This window comes from Hakea prostrata, chromosome 5 (genome assembly GCF_041222555.1).
Source record: "Hakea prostrata isolate BN-2017 chromosome 5, UWA_Hpros_2, whole genome shotgun sequence".
Taxonomy (NCBI): domain Eukaryota; kingdom Viridiplantae; phylum Streptophyta; class Magnoliopsida; order Proteales; family Proteaceae; genus Hakea; species Hakea prostrata.
Window position 1 is genome coordinate 24,301,651 of NC_142604.1, and position 23,577 is coordinate 24,325,227.

Genomic DNA, 23,577 nt, shown 5'->3' on the forward strand with positions numbered 1-23,577 from the left:
CAAATCCCACCCCAACTAGAATTGCCCAAACCTATAGAACCTAGTCCTATCTTAAAATCCCCAAAGCAGCCCTAAATTCTGGTGATCTGAATCTCTACACTTCATCTTCTTCCTTGGGATGTTACAGAATTTTGAAATTCCAGAAAACCCTAATCCCTTCACAACCCAACCCTTCTTTCCCTAAATCAGTTACTAAACTGCAGATTAGAGGCAATATCGGTTCAAAACTGGAGGGCACTGCCCCATTCCTCCAAACCCTAACCCTAGTCGAATCCCAGACCAACTAGGATTTGAATTTTTGAATTTGAGTTTGAAATCCTATTAAGTTTCAGATCTGAATTGACATTCCCAGAAGCTTTATTGGCTCCAATCCCCTTGGCCAAAACACCTAGAAACCCTAATCAGTGCTCATTCTTATTAAAGAGGATCCTAGATATCCAAACTTAAACCCTAGGTTGCATCAGCCACCCTCTCGAATGAGGAAATTCTTATTGTCATTCGCTCACCCAAGCCTAACAGAACCCTCGGCCCCGACGGTTTATTAAAGGTTTCTTCCTCACCTACAAGGACACCATCAAAGAGGACCAACCCATCGTAATCCAAAGCTTCTTCCTAAATCAAAATCAACTCTCACACATCAACCAAACCTTCCTCCATCTTCTCCACAAATTTTCTCGGGCATCCTTTATGATTGACTTTGTACCCATCTCCCTCTTCAACGAAAAAGGGCAAACCTCATGCTAAAGGCTTCTGCACAAGTAGAGTCCAAGGGAAATTTTCCTACATAGCCTTAGCTCAGCAAATTTTTGCTGACAGGCATTTTTGATGCCTTGACCTCAGGCTACAATTATGGTCAACCAACCAGTGCACCAAGACCCACCAATCATCTCCCTCAACTATCTCCTTTATAAATTCATGGCAAAAGTCTTTGCCAATTGGCTTCAGCTTCTCATCCCTCATCTTGTCAACCCAAATCAATTTGCTTCCATTTCTAGGAGAAGCATCTTTGACAACATTCTCCTCTACATTGAGATTCTGAAATGCTTCGAACTAAGGACAACTTTCCTACAACCTCCTCAAAATCGACCTTCACAAGCGCTCAACTCACTCTAATGGGACTTCCTTGTCAATGTCCTTAACTTTATGCATTATACACCCCCATTTTCTCTTACTGGATCCTCACGTACATATCCAACCCCACTTTATCTATCCCTATCAATGGTTACACTGTTGGCTTCTTTATTTCTAAAGGTGGCATCCGCCAAGGCTACTTGATCTCCTCCTATCTCTTCTCTCTTGCTATGGAAGTCATGTCCTTCAGCCTTCAAGCTAAAACTGAACTCCACCTAATTTCTCTGCTTCCTAAGTGCAAATTAACGAACCTCACCCACTTGGGCTTTATTGATGACCTCATGTATCTTCTATTAAGGAAAAAGCCTCCTCCATGTCCAAAATTTTGTCCTCCACACATCTCTTTAAATCTCTTTGAACCATGAAACCATAGATTTGAAATTCCATTTAATTTCAAACCCCTGGATTCATGTAACCAAACAGGCCCTTAACATCCACAAAATCAAAGAATCTAATATAGATGCCTTGTTTAAACTGATCTGGAGAATCTCCACAAAAGAAAACTCCATTTGGGTCAATTAGGTCCACTCTCGCCTCTTTAAGAGTGACTCTTTCTGGACCACATCCAGCCCCCCAATTCTTCCTAGACTCGAAGAGAACTCCTCTCTTCGCCCTCTAGCTATTCCCAAATATGCCTTCGAAATCATGGACGGATCCAACATATCCTTTGGGGTTGACCCTTGGGACCCTCTAAGTATCCTCTACTATGTGATAAGAGCTAAATAGGTATACACCTTGGGTATTCCTAAGCTATGCCTTCTCTCCCACTTCATCAATTCCGGATCCCCGTCCTCCGTGCCCCGTCTCTCATAAGCAAGACCTCATCTGGCCTTTCCTTCCCCCCACCCTCCTATAGACTAACTTATCTAGTTCCCTTCTAGGAATTTATCTTTCTTCACTTCTACCGCTTGGAACAATTTTTGCTCCCCCTCCCCCAGCCCTCTGGGCTAAGATTGCTTGGTTTGAAGGAAACATCCCCCATAAATCCTTCACTATATAGAAAACTTTCTCCAAATGCCTTTCCACCCAATCCATTCTTCTCCATCTCATCCTATATTTTTTGCAAGGATGCCAGAACCACTCCCCCACATCTTCTTTGCCCGATTGTTTTTAACCCATTTGGCTCCCTACTCTCACCTCCATTTGGCACAAAACCAGACATCCCTAGCCCTTTACTACTAAGAGTTGTGCTTTTGCCTCCACTTTTAGGGGATCTACAGTTAGTAATAGTATAGGAAAACTTTTGCTTGGAGCTTGTATCTCCCACATCTTGATGCAGCGCAACCTTTGCAGATGGACTCCCAATACCCATATCCTTATATCGATTTAGAAGCCATCTACAAGGATGTAACATCCAAACTCTTTCTCTTGTCTCCCAAACGTCTTGTAGATAACCCGAGGAACAAGCACATTGTTGTTACCTGGGGACTAGATACTTCTCTCTTGTATTCTCGTAAGTTTTCTTAGCTTGGGCCGTCCTCCCCCCTCTCCTCCCTCAGTTTCTCTTCGAGGTGTTTATATATATTATTTATTCGCCCAAAAAAATATACATTATGAACACTTCAATGTATCTTGTGGTTTGAAGTAAAATGTCCTTAACTATTTCTTAAGGAACTATATGCCTTTATAGATTTATTACAGGGTAATGCCTCATAGCACTCAAAGAAAGTGTAGAATAGGTAATTTTACTTTCAAAGTTCAACATTTATTACTAACCACAGATGTAAACCATCTAAATTAGATGCTTATTCTAGAATTGAATATTAAAATAAGTTTATTAAGCATCAACAGTCTTCCATTAGAGTTTCTAAGCCACCTTGGCCATTTGGCCACCAAAATATCATTCTAAAACCTAAAAAATCACAAAGAGATCTCAATTAACTTGAGCTTGTCGAGATGGCTGTTCAAGACACTTAAATGTTGCTAATCAATTCTTCTAATAACTGAAACTCTGAAATATATGATAGTTACCAATATCATGAAAGTTGCAACACCAAGATTCTTCCTCCGCAGTAGCTCCACGCATGCTTGTGCCGCACCAGTTGTTTGTACCACAACATAATCAAGTCCTGGGCATGCTGTTGATATAGCGGTATCATATTTGGCTGCATCAGAGGAGATCTCCAAATAGTAAGGCAACTAAAATACAAGATAATTTTGAAAGCCTACTTAACGTCAAAGAACAAACTAAGAAGACCATGATGAATCCACAAGAAACAGAGAAAGCTATCTAAGTTTCTTCAAATGCACAGAGTAAGAAGAAATACTTTGAATAAAGCTAATCAGCAGACAAAAAGATTATGTGAAATTTTGTATGCATTTTTTTGTCAAAGAATTAGAAAAAAAGAAAAGGACAAAAAGAGTTATGAATGGGAGATTCATTGCACAAAATGACTCTAGGGTTCCCATGTTATGTTTAGGATTTGCACACTAGAAGTGGTTAACACAATATTATTAAACCTAAACATGCATTTGTGTTTCAAATGTACAATAAACACCATTTTATTTCATAAAATGCAATTCAATGAACCATGAGATAGTCCAAATTCTTTTAAAATGAGAACTCAATCCCCACCACATGCTATAATGTCTCTAAAGTCAATGCTAGCAAAAACAAAGTTCCACTATATATATATATACACACACACACACACACACACATAACACAGAAATCACACTCGGAAAGGGTGGACAATTAGCTAGAGCAGCGGCTGCTGTAGCGAAAATGATTGCAAAAGAGGGTAAATCGGCCACATTAAAACTACCTTCTGGGGAGGTCCGTTTGATATCCAAAAACTGCTCAGCAACATTCGGACAGGTGGCTAATGTTGGGGTAAACCAGAAAAGTTTGGGTAGAGTCGGATCTAAGTGTTGGCTAGGCAAGCGTCCTGTAATAAGAGGAGTAGTTATGAACCCCGTAGACCATCCCCATGGGGGTGGTGAAAGGAGGGCCCCAATTGGTAGTAAAAAAACCACAACCCGTTGGGGTTTGCTATGGGGGGCTCAGAAATGGTTGAAGTAGTTGAATAGGAGGATCACTATGACTATAGCCCCTGGTAGATTTACCAAAGACGAAAAAGATTTATTTGATATTATTGATGACTGGTTGCGGAAGGACCGTTTCGTTTTTGTAGGTTGGTCCGGTCTATTGCTATTTCCTTGTACCTATTTCGCTTTAGGAGGTTGGTTCACAGGTACAACCTTTGTAACTTCATGGTATACGCATGGATTGGCCAGTTCCTACTTGGAAGGTTGCAATTTCTTAATCGCCGTAGTTTCTACTCCTGTTAATAGTTTAGCACATTCTCTATTGTTACTATGGGGTCCTGAAGCACAAGGGGATTTTACTCGTTGGTGTCAATTAGGTATATATGTATATATATATATATACACGCACTTGTGTGTGTGTGTGTGTGATTATTGTTGGCAACATCCCCAAAAGTAAGCAGGTCTTGGAATCAACTAGTATAGTTATGTTTCACTGTACAGATAGTAAGTTCCAAGTTGTGATAGACTTTACGCCTAAAATGGTTCTACAGTTTATTCTCCTACTGATCCTATTGGACACATTGATTTCCATCAACTATATGTGATGAGATCATTTCTAGAAAAACTTACAATTACATATTATGTGTTCATTATATTGCTCTTTTATTTGCAAATGCCTATAAGTACTACGATGCAGCCTCAACAGGATTGAGGAGCAATTCCAAGATTCCAAGTCAAAACCAGTGTAACAGGTCCCTTTCAAGTTCATTTCACATAATAGAAAAAAAATCGATCGAAATGGTCGAAATATTGGGCCGAAACAATACTTGCGCAGGTTATAAAATAACCTATTTCGACTCATTTTCAACCTACCGACCCATTTTCAACCTATCAAGCGATATCGCTAAGTATATTTCGACACCTTTTTGAGTTTTTTTTTTATTTCTCTTGCTTTCATCCCTCTTTACACCTAATTCTACAACTCTATTTCCTTCAAACACTAGATTTGATCCTCCATTTGTGAATTTTCTCAAATCTTGCAAGGTGAGTAATCAAATCCTCATTTTTTAATTTTTGTTTCATTTGTGCCTTAAATCATCTTAGATTGCTTCTAAATTTATGTATGTTTACTTTAGAGTGTTGATCTATGAATTTGTAGTGTCAAAATTAGTTTTTTATTCTTCCTACTATTTTTTTATTTTTCTGTTATTAAAAATTATTTACTAAATTATGTATATTGCTAAAAATGTATACGTATAGTACATGTATAAGCTTCAAATTAATGTATATGAGACTTGAGACACCATATTGTTGTGATGGTGTTGAATTAATTTTTTTTCTGTTAATTATGTAATTTTACTGTATTTAATATATATTTAAATAATTAAAAAATATTCAAATATTTAAATAAAAAAAACTAATTAATTTTTGTTTTAAATTTAAAAATAGCAGAGTATTAGTGGAAGCATGTATGCAATTTTTGGAGCATGTTGTGGATATTTTTAAGATAGTTAGTGTGTATTTTATATATTTTTAGATTATTTATATATTAAAAAAAATACTTATATGCTTATATACTTATATATATATTAAATTTAAAAATAGGAGGTTATTATTAGAAGCATGTATGTCATTTTTGTAGCATATTATGGAGCTTTTCAAGATAATTAGTGTGTATTTCTTATATCAAGCACTCTCTTTCAAAGATGTCAGACATAGCTTGGCAACACAGGAGGTCACTGACAGCTGATAGAAGGAAGGGCGAGTGTAATTATTGCAAGAAACAAATAGGAGGAGGTGGGGCCACTAGACTGAAGGTGCATCTAGATGCTGGAAATAGGGATGCAGTACGGTGCCCAAAGGTGCCCGTAGAGGTCAAGAGGGCAATGGCCTCATATATTAGTGGGGGAAAGCAAAAGAGAAAAGATAAGAGAACACAGAGGGAGGAGTTCGAGGATGCATGCTTAGATGACCTTCCAAATCCCGAGGATTATGGTCTAGATGAGCCAGGAGAGTATAGATGTGACCCTGATCCAGAGGCCGATCAAATCAGGAGGGCGATGATGATGAGTAGGGAGCAACAAGAGGGTTGATGACATGGGGAGGCAACAGAGGGTTGATGACATGAGGGTCTAGGTTGTGGGTCCTCTAGAGAGCCAGTAGGTATGAGAGGCACAGGCGGCTCCCAAGTTCCTATAAAGAGGACTCAGAGTGTGAGGCAAGAGGTTCCTATCCCACGGGCCCCTACAAGGAGTCCAGTTTCATCAGCACATTCTACATATCCGGATCTTGAGATTCTTCGCAATGATCCGGCCCTATTTGCGAGGCTTGGGCATAAATAGAGAAAGCTAAAGCACTTATATGGGAGTGTGAAGGAAAAAGTGGGGATGGCTTTCTCCAAATGGGCTTATTACCATAGTATTCCAGCACATACAGCCCAAGGGCCCTACTATAGAGATATGATTAAGGAGATAGGCTGGGAGTGGTGTACAGGGCCCCACTCCATATGAGATATATAATGTCTATTCGCCTAAGGATAAAGAAGACTTAAATGAGTATATTAAGGGATTAAAGCCCATGTGGAATCATTATGGAGTGACTGTGATGGCTGATGGTTGGATTGGTCCCATTAGATAGTCCATCATCAATTTTATGTTGAATTGTGATGGGAAGACAGTGTTCCTCAAGTCAGTAGATGCATCCAGTGATAAGAAGGATGCAAAATATATTCATAAATTATTAAAGTGGTGAAGGAGGTTGGAGTGGAAAATGTGATCCAAATTGTGACTAATAATGGCTCCAACTACAAGAAAGTTGGGTTGAAGATGCAGGAGAACTCCAGGTATCTAAACATATAGTATTAATTTTCATTTTTAAATACATATATTTACATTACATGTACACTTTATAACTTTGTATTGAACTATTGATACCTTGATGGATGGACAAATATAAGCTCTTTGAACTCCATGTGCTGCTCACTGCATTGACTTAATGTTGAAGGACATCGAAAAAGTCAAACTTGTGAAGAAGACCGTGGAGCAAGCCCGACATGTTAGTACCTTCATCTATAACCACACATATACATTAAGGATGATGAGGGACAAGTGTTAGGGTGAGTTAGTGAGGCCAGGCATAACCAGATTTGCTACTAATTGGATAGCACTACAGAGCTTTGAGAATAGGAAGACTGGCCTTAGGAGCATGTTTGCATCAGAGGAGTGGTTTAGCTGGGAGGGTTCTTCATCCATGGGAGGAAGGAGAGCACAGTTGACCATACTCGATGAGACTTTCTGGCATAATGTGAGGATAGTGGTGAAGGTGCTTGAGCCTGTGGTGCATGTGTTAAGGATGGTAGATCAGCAGAGAAAACCTACTCTACCACACATATTTGCTGCAGCAGAGAGGATGAAGCAACAAGTTGCTCAGGTCCACCCACACGGCAATAAGAGAGTGCTCGGAATCATCGAACTTAGATGCCAGTCTACGTTGCAACATCCACTGCATAAGGCTGGTGAGTTGTTAAGTCTAGTATTTAATTTAATTTTCATTATGTTATCACACTATTAAGCATTAACTATTCCCTTTTATGACATACTTTTTCTTACACAACATACTATTTAAATCCCAAGTACCATTACAAGGACAATCTTGGGATGAGGCAAGATTTGATGGATGTCGTCCAAATTGTAGTGGAGAAGTTGGAACCGGATCCATCTAAACAAACAGTCATCCTTATAGAGGTGAGATAGTGATTTGAATCATTTGATATTCACAATTCATAGTTTTATACTAAGTCATTAACCTAGTAACTAGTTATTGTTTTTTCTCTTTATATATTAGATAAAGGCATTTAGGGATGCCACTAGGACTTCGGTCGTTTCGTGGCCGTATCGGGACGAGAATCCACCCTTGGGGGTAAATTCATTCATTTATTTCATTATATATTTAATTATTATATTCTATCTTTAATTTAGTTATTTAAGTATTAAAATGACTTGGAGTCTATGTTTGTTGTAGCTGAGTGGTGGTTGTAATTTGGACATGACTCACCCCACTTGAGTGTGATTGCAAGCAAAGTGATCTCCCAGACATGTTCTACCAGTGGTTGTGAGCGAAATTGGAGCACCTTCAGCCTCATTCACTCGAAGAGGCACAACCGATTGGGTGTGAAGCATCTAGAGGACCTTGTATACATACACTATAATATGAGACTGAAAGAGGATCATATTAGACAAGGGACAGACAAAGAGAGTAACAAATATCGAGTTGGCCGACATATTTGAGATGGATGATGATGATAACCCAGTAGTTGACTGGATCAGGGACAGTGGAGAGCCATTGTTGGATGAGGAGGGAGGTCGTCCCAATAGACAGATTGCAGAGGAGATGGGGGCTGATGTGGAGGACTTTATGGCCCAGGAGGGGAGTGCACATGCAGCGCCCGCCCGTCCCTTCGTGCCACACCTTAGTGCATCCACCCAGAGTGAGGATTTGATTGTCTGGTCCAACACTAAGGATGAGGTGACTCAGGCCTCCGGAGATGACGACAATGGTGGTGATGATGACGATGCGGTGATGATGGAGGGGATGAGGAGGGTGTTGGACCTTGTGATCAGGATTCAGCTGGTCCTAAGGACAAACCACCACCACCAGTACATGAGAGTTAAGGGTGGGGAGGAAGACCACCGATATTCACAGGCAAGAGTCAGTTCACCCACGCAACACAGGATTCAAACCACACTGGAATTGCATCTCGAGGCCAAAAAGTTTCATCTACATATTCGAGGAAGGGGAAGGGGAGACAGCACGGCTATAGCACAAAGGACACGACATCATATGGGTCCTACCGTCCGGCTGATGCCGAGAGCTTGGTGGGATCTATGAGATAGATGAGCATTGATAATTCTAGAGACTCCTCAACCTCGAAAGGATCCGGATGGCATTGGCCTGCAGAGTCCTCATATAATATTGCTGTGGAGAGTATTGGTTCTACTGGGTCGACTTATGGAGCTTATGGTTATGGACCATATGGTGTCCCTCCTAGCTATCAGATTCAGGGTCAAGCCAGTAAGCCACTAGTGGAGCCTTATGGTTATGGAGCAGCTTATGGAGCTTATAGTGTCCCTCCCACTGTCACCTATTGGAGTCAGCCACTGGGACCCTTATTGTTACTATGGATATAATCCTTCTGCTGACAACCAGGGTGCTCCTTCATTTGTTGAGCAGATCTTCCACTCTATTCCACAACCAGTTCCTTATTTGGAGATTCACAACTTCCCACCGTCAGTAAATCTTATGCATGTGGATGAAGCCACGTACAGAGCTGTAGTTGCTGACTACATCGAGAACTATATGGGGCGAACATCATGGGACTTGTATTGTCATTTGTATGGGGTGCAAATGAAAGAGGGAGACATTAAATAGAATAGACTTGCAATTAGTAACATACTAAGTTACTAACATTCTCGCTTCTTCTCATATGTAGTGTATACTTGGATGTTACATTTTCAATGGTTGTTTTAGTAAACTAGTAGTTATATAGTGTTTATTATGCTTGGAATAGGTAGTATGCAAGAATCCAAATCAATTTGAGCCCATATGAGGCCCGAAATTGAGGTTACAAGTGTGCAAAAAAAAGTGTCCAGTTTTGGTCGAAATTTCGACTAAAACATGGGAATGTCGGCCTTTTGCAAGTTCAAAATTCCCACTTCGACCGAAATTTGTTCCTTGGGAGCATAGTAGTATTATGCCTGTAACATCCTCTCCTCCAACCAACCAGCATAGACATCCGATGACATTTTATGCTTATGGTTGTCAAGGTAATCGACAACTATAACTTTATAAGTCTGGTCATTAAAATCCTAGTCTGAGGGAATACGCAATTTGGACAGGGAAGTCCCGATGGAAGGGGTATTTGTCGTGGTATTTGGGGAAACATGAAGAAACAAAAAAATTGAAAATTTGGGAGCTACAAAACTTGCAAGAAAAAGTCCTAGGTTTCCAGGAAATTTCCCAGGTTTCCGCGAAATTTCCCAATTTTCTACAAAATTTCCCATGTTTCCCACAAAATTTGGGAATTTATTCTCATTAACACCAGTTGGGTTGAACGAGGTTTTGACAAATTTCAACAGGTTTCAATGTTTCAACGAAATTTCGACTGTTTCGATCGAAACTTGGGATTTTTTTTTTGTCCCCTAGTTTTTTGTTTCGAGATTTCCAAAATGGGAAATTTCGGTGAAAAATTCGCAAGTTTCATTGGAATTTTGTTCTATGGATGTAACAAAGATCAAATAAAGGGGTTGCTTTAGGGATGATATCCTCCAAATATATAAGGATTCCTAAAAGGTAGGGCAGTTGAAAAGAAGTAGGGGTTGAAAGTGATGCAAGTTAGGGTTTAGGGTTGGATATCCAAGATTATCTTTAATAAGAACCAACACTAATTAGGGCCTCTAGGTCTTTCGGCCAAGGAGACTGGGGCCAATAAAGTTGCTGGGAAGGTCAATTCAGGTCTGAAATTTAACAGAATTTCAAACTCAAATTCGAAAATTTAAATCCTAGTTGGTCTGGGATTTGGCTAGGGTTAGGGTTTGAAGAACGGGGTGAGACTCTGCAGTTTAGAACTGGTATTACCGCTAATCTACAGTTTAGTCACTGATTTAGGGAAAGAAGGATGGGCTGTGAAGGTATTAGGGTTTTCTGGAATTTTGAGATTCTGCAATTTTTCAAGGAAGAATGTGAAGTGCAGAAATTCAGAACACCAGAATTTAGGGCTGCTTTGGAGATTTTAAGATTGGGACTAGCTTCTATAGGTTAGGACGACACTAGGAAGGTATAATGAAGGGTTTTAGCACAGGGAATGAGGGGGTCCTAGTTGTGGTGGGATCTGAAAAAGTGGGAAGAAGGAGAAGGGGAAAAGGCTACAGTTGGCTTGAGGTTAGGGTGGGGAGTGGCTGGAAATGTAGGGGAAAGGTTTGGGAAGCTTCTGAACTTACTTGCGGATGAAAGCTTGCAATGATCTAAAGTGAAATGCTTGTAGTAGTTGCTGGGATTGCTGCTTGAGTCCTTGAAGAAGAAGAAACAACTTGAAAATTGCAGAAACAAAGCCCAAAACCCAGCCACAGGTCACCCTCCCAGGGTTCCCACTATTATACAAGTCTTTCTTCAATTCATGATTTCATTACCCCAAAACTGAAAAATACATTGAAATCTTGGCTACTTATAGCCACCTAACCCAAATAGACTCAAACAATGAAACTTGGTTCCAAGCAACCAAGACTTACCTATTTAGTACTCAACTAATGAACTCCCTACTAAATAGGAATCCAATTACTTACCAAAACTGGACTTTTCAAAATTAAAACCCTATCACACCAACTAACAAATACCAAAATTATTCAAACTACTAAGACTCCACATTAGGAAATAAAAACAGAATTAAAATTCAGAAATGAAAAGTGGACTCGGTCAACTAGTTAAGCTCAATCCAGGGGTAGGAAAATGACTGGTTTGGCCCAACTTCCAAATGGGCTTGGGCCCCTTTCTTGGCTCTTTTAGGCTGGCTGGGGGCTGAATACATCAGAAAGTCAATAAGCTCCCAATGGAAGGTTGGGGTTGGATTTTGGATTGAGTATGGAGACTATAATAGGATTTCTGTCCCCCAACGCTGAAAAGTCCTAATGGTTACAAGGGCCGAGAATCAGAATTATCTGATCTACGGTTAGGTTTTCTTATGGGCAGCTTTAATTTCAACTTTCCAGCAAAACTGCTTGTGGCGCTTCAAAAGTAGGACCAGGCAGCTTTTCTTGCAGGGCGCGAGCGACGTTGCTTCTTTATAGATAGATAGCCCATTTATTTGAGATTTGAGTCGAGTGCGGAAGCGAGCCATTAGGTTGGCGCGTGACAAATTAAGGAGGGAGAGGAAAGGATTGCAGAGCATCAGACCTCCTAAGTTTCCAAAGCCAGTAGCTTGTAGGGCAGACCTTTTTAGAAGACTGTTCCACTGTAACATGAGGAACTCAGGTTCCAAACTGCTACCATTGACATTCCTCCAAGACTTTGACCATTAAGGGAATCACTTCTTGGATATTCAAACACCAAGCACAAAATTCTCACAAAGAAGAAGGCAGCAGCCAGCAATTGCACAATGCAAGGATTTAGTCACCCAGTATGATTTACACTCCCACATTCAAGGGTTTGAATAGGGACTAACAGCATTGTCAAGTATGGTTATAATGTAACTAGAACATAATTGGTCCTACGAGAAAAGGAAAACTAGTTAACTAAGGCATCATTTGTTTGTTGAATCTGAAGTGGGGTTGGAAAAAGTAAACTTTTCCATGAAATTCTTAAGTATGGCTTGTTTAGTTCAATGGGATGGAAAATTGGACAGACAAGCTTCCTTAAATTAAGGAAGTTTGCCAGCTGATGTGGCATGTTACTTTTCCCACCCCATCCCTTTTCAAAGTCCCACACATTCAGTGGGACTTTTTGGAAAAATGAGGGAAACAACAAAAGTGAGACCCACACTTGAAATTTTTTCACAAAATCCTTTCCTTTCCTATTCCCCCATCCCAGTTCTCCAAACAAACGATATGGCAAATTAACCAACTCATAACAAAGCATAAATGATGCATCCAGCCCCCAGTCAGCCCAAAAGAGCCAAGAAAGGGCCCAAGCCCATTCAGAAGTTGGGCCAAACCAAAGGGGGCTGAATTCTATCCAGGGGTAGAATGGCCATTTTCCTACCCCTAGAACAAGCTTAACCAGTTGACCAAGTCCACTTTTATTCCTGAATTTTAATTCTGTTTTTATTTCCTAATTTGGAGTCTTAGTAGTTGAGTTATTTTGGTATTTGTTTGTTGGTGTGATAGGGTTTTAACTTTAGAAAGTTCAGCTTTGGTAAGTCGTTGCATCCCTATTTAGTAGGGAGTTCATTAGTTGAGTCCTAAATAGGTAAGTCTTGGTTACTTGGGAACCAAATTTCATTGTTTGAGTCTGGATGGGTTAGTGGCTATAAATAGCCTAGTCCTATTGTAATTTTTCAGACTTGATTGAATAAAGTGAGTTTGAAGAAAGTCTTGGTATAGTCATGGGATCCCTGGGAGAGTGACCTGCGGCTTTGAGCTATTATTGTTTGCAAAATTTTTTAAGTTCATTTTTCTTCAAGCACTCAAGCATTCATTCCAGCATTCATGCGAACTAGCAATCAAGTTTTGAAGCATCCATTATCAAGTCCAACAGCATTCTTCAAGTTCCAACCAACCAAGTAAGTTACAGCCCCTATCCCAAACCCTAGAAGCCATCCCACATCTCCTTCTTCCCATGTTTTCAGATCCCACCCCAAGGTCCCCAACTAGGACTCCCTCGTTCCAGCCCCAGAACACCCCATTATACCCTCTTTAGGATCGTCCAAGCCTGTTGAACAGAGATCTAATCTTATTTTCCGCAAAACCTGCCTTGGTTAGTGACTTCTAAAAATTCTGCAAAAAAATTTTGCACTTCATCTTCTACAGTGGGAAGTGGCAAAATTTTCAGAGTTGCTGAATCTGGTGTTTCTGAGTCCTTAGCCCTCTACATTGGTTCAGGTTGTTGAAGTATCAATAGGAAACAGCTCTGGAACTTAATAGCAACCACCCTAGTCCATCCCCAACCCAACAGAACCCTAGTCTTGACCTAGAATTCAAATTTTAAGTTCTGAATTTTAAGTTCTTAAATTTCAGACCTGTTTTCAGCATCCAAGCAACCTTTTAAGCCGTTTAAAACCTTGCCAAAACCTCTAAGAGCCCTAAATAGCTGCTGCAACCTTACTAGAAGATCCTGGATATCCACCCCTTAAACCTGGGTTGCATCATTAAATCCCCACATGCATGGAGGCTTACTTGTGGCCCTATTAAATACTAACTAAAGGTGCAAAAAAACTTAATGGTCCCTAACTTAGACTAGACCAGAAATTATAACAATCGAACTGCTTAAACCATTTTTCAATTAAAAACAAATAAACTGACTAATTATTTCATATGCAGCCTAGATCTCCTTCCTAAAGGCCCATAAGGGAGGCTTATCACACTTTAATTCCATAGGAATAGGAACAAAGGCCAAATACTTATATAACCCAACCCACAGCTTCTTCAAAGGAACACAGGTCTAAATTGGGGTTGGATCTGAATCCTACTACTTCGTTCACAACTATGGATAAACTTGGGCATTCTTAATGTAAAACCAGATTAAGGTTAACCTAGTCCCAAATAACACACAAATTGGTAAGTCAGTGTTTAAAGGTCTCTGTTTTTGGGTGTTGGAGGAATTTGATCTAAACTAATCCTACTTGAACTAGGACCAAATAAAATTACTAGGTTGACTACAGATCCCATGAGCTGAAACAAAAGCTAGCAGGCTCAAACGTCAAGAACCTGGTCCTTTGTCCCTGCTATCGCTTTGTCCTTGCGACTGAAATTAAGCACTAAAGATTTATCTATACCAGACCAGACATCTTTCATATGCATCATGCTGGTTAGTTTAACAGGATTCTTTCAAGTATTTGATAAGAAAATCTCTCAAAATAATTCTTGCTAAATCAAAATAATAATTTAACTCAATTTGAGTAATTTATGGAACATACTAACCATCAATAGCACCAAGGTCCCCCATTCGTCCATAGATTCCCTCTATCTGGTTTGATTCTTTAGCTTGCAAAACAGCTTTCAAAACAGATCCTTGACTCTTTTCTAATTCCATGGTAGACAAAAGCTCTGTGACTTTTTGTCTTGCAGATTGTTCTCTGGGAACAAGTAATTCTTGCTCTCTCAAGCAATCCTGTGAACATTTAAATTAGTCATATGTTACCCCAATTTGGCAGATGGATGATAAAAGTATCCAAAATAGACAAAACAACATTTACCTGCTCCACTTTACGAGCCTCTGATGCTTCATGTTTGTATTTCTCTGAATTACTTTGCAATTCAACAATGGTTGCACTCTTTACTTTAATTTTATCCATTATCTCATTCATCTGTTTCTGAGCATCCTCAAAAGCTACCGAGCCAGCTTTATGCTGAAACAGACAAGTACCATGTTCATCAAACCTTTTAAAAGTTGATGCTATCGCCTATCCAGTCCACTATCTACCATACGCAGTATCAAAAAATAAACTGAGCATATGTAGCCTACCAAAATGTGAGAACTAAAAATATAGCCATCTCACCTTCTCATTACTGACCAATCAAACAAAGATAGCTAACTCACCTTCTCCTTTAAAAGTTGTCTTTCATTTGAAGCAACATCAAGTTTCCCTTTATGATCAATCAATAGTTTTTCCCATGGTTCCAGCTCAGCACGGACCTCCACAAGCTCTGAACGGTAGCTCTCTGTCTTAACTGACCAAAAGAAGGTAGCAATTAAGTTTAATAGTATACTAGTATGATAAGGTAAGGAAAATTATTTATGAAAAGATTGAAAAAATGAGTCAAGATTTAGCATCACTGTGAGCATGCCTCTAGTCAATATCAGCACAGAAAAATATATATTTATCTACTTTTGGCAAAGGATCAAGTTCCAGAAGAACCTTAATCTGTGAAATATTGGTTAAAGACACCCATGTTGCCCTTTAGAATGCAAGGAATTCATATAATTCACTAATTAACAAGGTCAGCACTCCAAGATTTTCACATGCCAAACCTTCCAAGTGTAATAAATATAAAGCTACTATCAGCTTAGCCCCATATAACCCACAAATCAAAGAATCACAAATAGGGACAGCAATTAGTAACTTAGTGCCTGAAACAAACCAATCAAAAAGTATGTGTTTGGTAACAATACCGATTTGGGAGACCAATTTTTGTGTAAAACCATTTTTTTCATTTTTACTGTGTTAAGAGACTGTCTTTGCCCTCAAAACAAAAGCTAACTTGCCCCCCTCGACCCCTCATCCCCTTCTTCTAGCTCATCCATAGACCCTGATATCTTTGAAACCCCTTCACCTCTCAACTCCCCCCTGTGTGAGATTCCCTCTCCTTGCCCCTACCCCTACCCCCTATAGCAATTGTGATGCCCCCCCCCCTTGTGTTTATAATGTCTGATTTCTTTATTTGGAATGTCAGGGGCCTAAACTCCCTTGCAAAACAAGCAGATGTTAGAAACACCATCAAAACAGCTAAGATTTCCTTTCGTGCCCTACTTGAAACTCATGTCAATATGGATAATGCCCATCGGATTGCTCGGTCTATTACCCCCTCCTAATCTTTCATCTTTAACTCCTCCCCCTCTATCAATGGTCATATCTGGATTCTTTGAGACCCCTCAAGATTCCAAATCTCCCTCCTTAGGTCCTCTCCCCAGCTCATGCATCTTAGTATCCTAAACAATCTCTCCTCTCCTTTCCTTCTCACCGTAATCTACGGTTTCAACCGCTCCGCCGATCGCACCCCCCTTTGGGATGATATTAGAGCCATCTCTTCATCCTCCCTTGATCTCCCTTGGGGTATTAGTGGCAACGTTAATATCATTAGATTCTCCCACGAGCGTGTCGAGGGCTCCTCTCCAGATCCTGGAGTTGTGGGAGACTTTAATGCTTGCATTGATGACTTGGGAATTACCGACCTCCGTTGGTCGGGTCATCCCCTTTCCTGGCATAATCATCGCTCTGGTCCGGCCAAAATTACCTCAAAGTTGGATCGCTTCCTAGCAAATCCTTCTTGGCTCTCCTCCTTCCCCTTTTCACATGCTTCTTTCACTAACTCCAATCTTTCTGATCACTCACCTTGCTTCATCCAGCTTTCACCTCCCTCCTCCTTTGGCCCTAAGCTGTTCAAATTCTTTGATACGTGGACCACTAACCCTTCCTTTATTCCCACCATTTGCGAAGCCTGGTCCAAGCTGGTCCACTGCCACTCTCTCCCTCTTATAGCCTTTGCCCGCAAGCTTCGCAACACTAAGGAAGCCCTTAAATCTTGGAACTCCTCCTTCAGCAATATTACCTCTAGGGTCACCTCTTGCAAATCTAACCTTCATATCACTCAATCCCTTCTCCAAAATGACCTTGCAAACCCCACCTTGGCTGAGGATGAGAAAGCCTTTTCCTCTGATCTCTCTCTCCTCACTGTTGAAGAAAGCTTCCTCTGTCAGAAAGCCAGAATCAAATGGCTTGACCTTGGAGATTTCAATTCAGCCTATTTCCACCATTCTCTCAAAGCCCGAAATAATTTCAACTCCATCCCTTCCCTCATTTCCGATCCAGCTAGCATCAAGGCTGAGATCGTCTCCTTCTTTTCCAATCTTCTCTCTCCCACTTCCTCCCCGCCTCCCCATTCCTCCCAATCTCATTAATAAAGTCATTGATCCTTCTATTATCCCCTCTCTTTGCACAATCCCGTCCACGGAAGAAATTCTTATTGCCATCCACTCCCACAAGGCCAATAAGGCCCCAGGGCTTGATGGCTTTAGTATGGGTTTCTTCCTTGCCTCATGGGACTTCATTGAGAATGATCTTATTCATGCCATCCGCGGCTTCTTTTTTAACCCCTCCCAACCAAGGAAGAAATTTCGATCTATATGAACATTTCGACCTTGGAAAAGGTTGAAATTTCGAGGTTTCGGTCAAAATTTCGACCGAAACTGGATGCTTTTTTCCTGATTCTTGAAAACTCAATTTCGAGCCTCAAATGCACTCAAATTGATTTGGATTTTTGCATACTAGCTATTTCAAGTATAATAAACACTATAAAACTACTAGTTTACTAAAAACTACTTGAAAATGTAACATCCAAGTATCCAACATTCCAAGTATATAGTACATGAATCAAAGAAGAAGCGGGAATGTTATTACTTACAAGTATATTCTATTCAAGCCTCAAGGTCTACCTCTTCCGTCTGCACCCCATACAAATGACAATATAACTCCCATGATGTTTGCCCCCGCCCCATATAGTTTTGGACATAGTCAAGAATTGCATCTCTGTATGTGGCCTCATCCACATGCATAAGATTTCCTAACGGTGGGGTGTTGTGAATCTCCAAAGGAACTGGTGGTGGTGGGCCTTGTGGCTGTCTAATAGTGTGGAAGATCAGCTCAACAAATGAAAGAGCACCCTGCCCCTGGCTCTCAGGAGAAGGATAAGGATACTGATAAGGTCCCAGTGGCTGATTCCGATAATCGACAGTGGGAGGGACACCATAAGCTCCATAGGCCGCTCCATACTCCATAACCATAAATATTTTTTAATTATTTAAATATATATTATATACAGTAAAATTACATAATTAACAGAAAAAAAAATTAATTCAACACCATCACAACAATATGGTGTCTCAATTCTCACATACATTCATTTGAAGCTTATACATGTACTATACATATACATTTTTAGCAATATACATAATTTAGAAAATAATTTTTAATAACAGAAAAATACAAAAATAGTAGGAAGAATAAAAAATAATTTTGACACTACAAATTCATAGATCAACACTCTAAAGTAAACATATATAAATTTGGAAACAATCTAACATGGTTTAAGGCACAAATGAAACAAAAATCAAAAAATGAGGAAGTTGGTTACTCACCTTGCAAGATTTGAGAAAATGCACAAATGGAGGAGCAAATCAAGTGTTTGATGGAAATGGGATACTAGAAATTAGGTGTAGAAGGGGATGAAAACAAGAGAAATCAGCAAAAAATTCAAACACAGCTCGAAATGGCTCTGACGATATGGCTCGGTAGGTCGAAATTCCATCGGTATGTCGAAACTGGGTTGAAACAAGGTATTTTATAACTTACGCAGGTATCATTTCGGCCCGATATGGTATCGGGCCGAAATATCGACTCGAATCGACCGAAATATCGGTCGATACGAAACGATACAGGATACATTTCATGCCTATAGCTGTATTTCGTTTCGATTTGGAATTTTGCAGGCATTTCGGTCGAAATTTCGACCATTTCCGATCGAATTTTTTCCATGCTCCCAACTCTCTTCCATCAATCAAACCTTCCTTTGTCCCATCCCCAAGAAGCAAGGAGCCTCTTCCCTCTCTGACTTCTGCCCTATCTCCCTCTATAATCTCATCTACAAATTCATCTCCAAAATCCTAGCGAATAGGCTCAAAGCGGTTCTCCCTTCTCTTGTGAGTCCGAATCAATCGGCTTTTATCTCGGGCCGTAGCATTGCAGATAACATTCTCCTATGCGCAGAAATTGTCTGCGGCTTCGATAGATCTTCCCATTCCCAAGTTGCTCTCCTTAAGGTTGATCTCCACAAAGCCTTTGACTCCATTTGCTGGGATTTCATCAATGAGGTTCTTCCTTTCCATGGGTTTCCCTATCCCTTTCATCCACTGGATCGATGCATGTATCTTCACCCCTCACTTCTCCGTCATCACCAATGGTTCCCCGGCGGGTTTCTTCCCCTCCCAAGTTGGCATCCGCCAAGGTTATCCCCTTTCCCCTTACCTCTTCTCTCTTACCTTGGAGGTCCTCTCCCGTATCCTCCAATCCAAAACTGATCAGCTCCTCATTTCCCCCATCTCCAAATGCAAGTCCCTTAATCTCACCCATCTTACTTTTGCTGACGATCTTATAATCTTCTCTAAAGCGGACCATCTCTCCATCTCCTCTATCCTCTCGGCTCTCTCGCAATTTGAATCCCTCTCTAGTCTTTGGGTCAATCTTGACAAGTCCACCATCTTCCTCTCCGGTATCCCTAATCTACTACGGGCCTCTCTCATCCGGCTCTTGAGTTTCTCCCCGAATCCTTCCCAGTGGTTTATCTAGGTCTCCCCCTCATTCCCGGTCGGCTCACTCGCCACCACTGCCTCCCAATGCTTGAATATTCGTAAGAAATTGCAGCTTTGGAAGGGTAAGCTTTTGTCTTTTGTCGGTCGGGTCTCTCATTCGCTCTGTTCTCCAATCCACCTATCTCTATTGATGCGGAATCTTTTCCATTCCCAAATCCACCATCCATGCAATGGAATCTTTATTTTGTGCCTTCCTTTGGAAAGGGCAGGAAGCCTCGCGGCTTCATCCACCCGGTCAGTTGGTCTTCCATCTATCGCCCTACCTCCGAGGGTGGCCTGGGAATCTGCCGGATCTCTAATGTTAACTTGGTCTGCCTTCTCAAGCTCATCTGGAAGATTGCCTCAAAGCATGACTCTATTTGGGTTAGGTGGGTCTATTCTTCCCTCCTCCGGTTGGATTCCTTCTGAACTGTTCCTATGTCTGCCAACCCTTCTTAGGTCTGGAGGAAAATCCTTTTACTCCGCCCCCGTGCCATCTCTGCCATCTCTATCTCCATCTCTACTGGCTCCTCCACATCCTTTTGGGCTAGACCCTTGGCATCCGATGGGCATTCTTTATAACTATTTTGGTCCCTATACTGTCTATGATACCCGCATTCCCAAATCCACCGCCTTGTAGGCCTTCATTTCTTATGGCTCATGGACCCCCTACCCCTACCCATTCTCTCTCAGGTTTGGGAATCTCTTCCCCCTATCTCTAGCTCCTCTTGTGACCTTCCCATCTAGCTCTCCTCCCTCACCAAATCCTTCACCTCCTCTTCGGCTTGGAACCTCCTCAGATCCCACAACCCCAAACCCCCTTGGCCCCCTTTGGTTTGGTTCAAAGACTACATTCCCCGCCACTCCCTCACCCTTTGGAGAGCTCTCAACCTTGCCCTCCCCACCCAATCGTTCCTTTCTAGCCGCCACATCCCTATTAACCCAAACTGCATCCTCTGCTGGTCTGGTGTGGAAAACCTTGAGCACCTATTCTTTTATTGCCCTTTCTCCGGATCCATCTGGAGAAAAGCCCTTACCTCCATGTGGCCTTGTTTGAGGCGTTCACTCGGGTTTGGTCGAGATTGGTCTTGGATTTTGAGAAACTTTTCAGGATCTTCCATCTACGATTGGATTGGTAAGCTAGTGTTCAGTGCCTTGGTCCACCACCTTTGGTGGGAGCGCAATCTCCGAAGATGGACTTCCAAATCTCGCTCTATAGACAAGATTTGGAATGCCATCCATTTTGATGTTTTTTCGAGACTGGTGTCTATCCCCCATCCCCCTGTTGATGATACCCCAAGGAACAGGCTTATCGTTGTCTCTTGGGGTCTTAGTTCCTCTTTCCGGTCTTCTGCTTAAAAACCTTATTCGCTTGTTCCTTTCTCTTTAATATATTTATTTATTCATCCAAAAAAAACAAGAGACTGTCTTTTGATTGGAAATGGGTGTTTAATATACGTGTTCCATTTCCCAATTGGGCCCACAATATGAACAATCTTGTTTCCAAGCAAGGACTTGGGGCAAGAGATCAAGGTGGAAGGGGTTTATGAGTAGGGGTGGGTCTTGGAAGACCTTCAGTATCAAGACCATTTTATCAACTTTTTGTTCCCCCAAAAAAAGGTCTTTCATGTTCTACATAAGCCGTTCTCCAAACTACTTTTGTCACCAGTCCATTATTATAAAACAAAAGAATTAATCATTCTAACAAACACCTATTCTTCCATTCTTGGAGAACAAAATAAGGTAGAACTAATCTTCAAGAATGTTACCAAATGCATCATAGAAGTATAATCAACCTGATTTAGAATGAACCTTGCATGGTGATGAAAAGTTGTTGCAAGTTTCACTTGATTCCAGCAGGCAAATTGGAAGATATGGCCATTATCACAAAAGTACAAGCTTAGTCCAGAATTAGAATATTTAAACTAACCAGCTGATTATGTAGGTAAACCGAAAATCTGAATGTGGACTTCAATCAACAGCATAACAGTGATGTCTCCAGTACAGCTCAAACGAGGGAGGCAGCAGTGAAACTGCTTGGAAAACTAAGGGATAAAAGTAATTCAGCACTTCAGCTCTTAGCTATTTAGCTCTCAGCTAGGCCCTAGACCTTATAACTAAAGCAAAAGATAGGGGAATAACTTAAAGCAAAGCTTCAATATTCAGTTAATTATTACAAAAAAAAAATGTGGGAGGGGCGCTGAGAATTGCCTTGCATATTTACAAAGCAAAGGTTTGCTCAACAAAAATTAGAAACTCTTAGACAGTAGACACTAAGATAGGAACTATGGTTTGCTGAGTTACTTTAGCCAATATTCTCAACAATGACAAAATAGAAACTTCCCAATCTGAAATTAGAAACTTAAGAGACATAGAAACTACTAGTCTACTATGCTTTATAATTCAGCTACATGCATGAATACTAACTGTTAAAAACTCACGAAATAACTACAATAGAAACTAAATAAAACCTAAAAGAATCTTCAATCTTCCAAAGCTGCAAATGAAAGTAGTCTTGTCAAATCTTCTTGTGTGAACCCAATTCTAGGGTAGTAGGGTTAGGGTTTCTAGGATAATTTCCCCAAGAATTAAGGATTTTCAAGAATCTTCCAGCAAATAAGGGTAAAATAGTATGGGAAGGGTTTGTGTTGTTTGTGGATTTCAAAGAAACTATGGGAAAACCTTAGTGACAAGTTAGGACTGTTGACAAATCACCCAAGGGAAGGTTTGAGATACCCGAGAAAAATATGGATGACACAAACATGAGTGGAAGGGAAATTAGGGTTTCTAAATAGAATTGGGTTTAAGAAGATAGGGGTTGATGGGAAAGATAGGGAAACTTTGGAGGGAAAACAACTCAATGCATGGGATGGGTTGGGATAAGGGTTTGAAGGTCTTGGGCACTCTCCCTTTTTCTTTCTTTTCTTTCTTTCTTCTTTTCTTTTCTTTTCCTTCTTTTCTTTCTCTGCCTTCTTCTTTTCTTTTCTTTTCCTTCTTTTCTTTTTCTGCCTTTTTCCTTTCTGTTTCAAGTCTGCCGCAGGCCAAAACAATGGGGGGTGGGGGGTGTTGCAATGAAGGGAAGAGAGGGAAAGAAGGGGCAGTAGGGTAGGGTAGGGGTGGGGGAGTGACCACGCAGAATCACAGGGTGGTGGGGGAGGGAACTAGGGTCTGATGGGGGTTTAGGTCAAGGTTGCGACAGCAGGGGGGTTGGGTTTTAGGGTTGCACAGACACGGGAGGGGCAGGGGAGGGGTTAGGGTTATCGTAGGGATGAGAGGGAGGGTTTTAGGCGGTCGTAGGGACCTGGGGAGATGCGCCAGTGGTGGTAGCAGGGGAAGTGTACTTCTAGGGTTTCTCAGGCTAGGAGAGAGAAGGAAGAAGAGAAGTGGGGCAGAGGTTGGAGAGGGGATTTACTCACTGGTTTTAAGAAAATTCTTGAAGGATGCTTCCTGGAATTGTTGATTGGCTAGTGTAGTCTTGCTGGACTGTTTGCTGGATCGCAGGAAAGAGGGGGGGAATTGAGAGAACAAAACAACCACAAGGTCCTATCCAAATAGGACCCTGCTGCACCTTCCTTGGCTGCAATATCAATAATTTTTATTCATCTAGACTTAAGAATTACAATGAGCAATGGGCCTTTTTTATAGCCTTTACAAAAATATTCTAGACTTAATTGGAAATCCATATTAGAT

At 40.9% G+C, this 23,577-nt stretch overlaps 1 protein-coding gene across 1 annotated transcript in view; it reads right to left on the bottom strand.

The window, feature by feature from the left end:
• Positions 1-23,577, bottom strand: part of SMC3 (structural maintenance of chromosome 3) — a 68,604-nt gene that overhangs the window by 39,499 nt on the left and 5,528 nt on the right. The window contains exons 11-14 of the mRNA XM_089155130.1: positions 15,364-15,494; positions 15,020-15,172; positions 14,745-14,934; positions 3,103-3,236 (exon numbers count right to left, since the gene is read on the bottom strand). Of these exons, the coding sequence (XP_089011256.1) occupies positions 3,103-3,236; positions 14,745-14,934; positions 15,020-15,172; positions 15,364-15,494 (608 nt within the window). The remainder of the gene's footprint in view (positions 1-3,102; positions 3,237-14,744; positions 14,935-15,019; positions 15,173-15,363; positions 15,495-23,577) is intronic.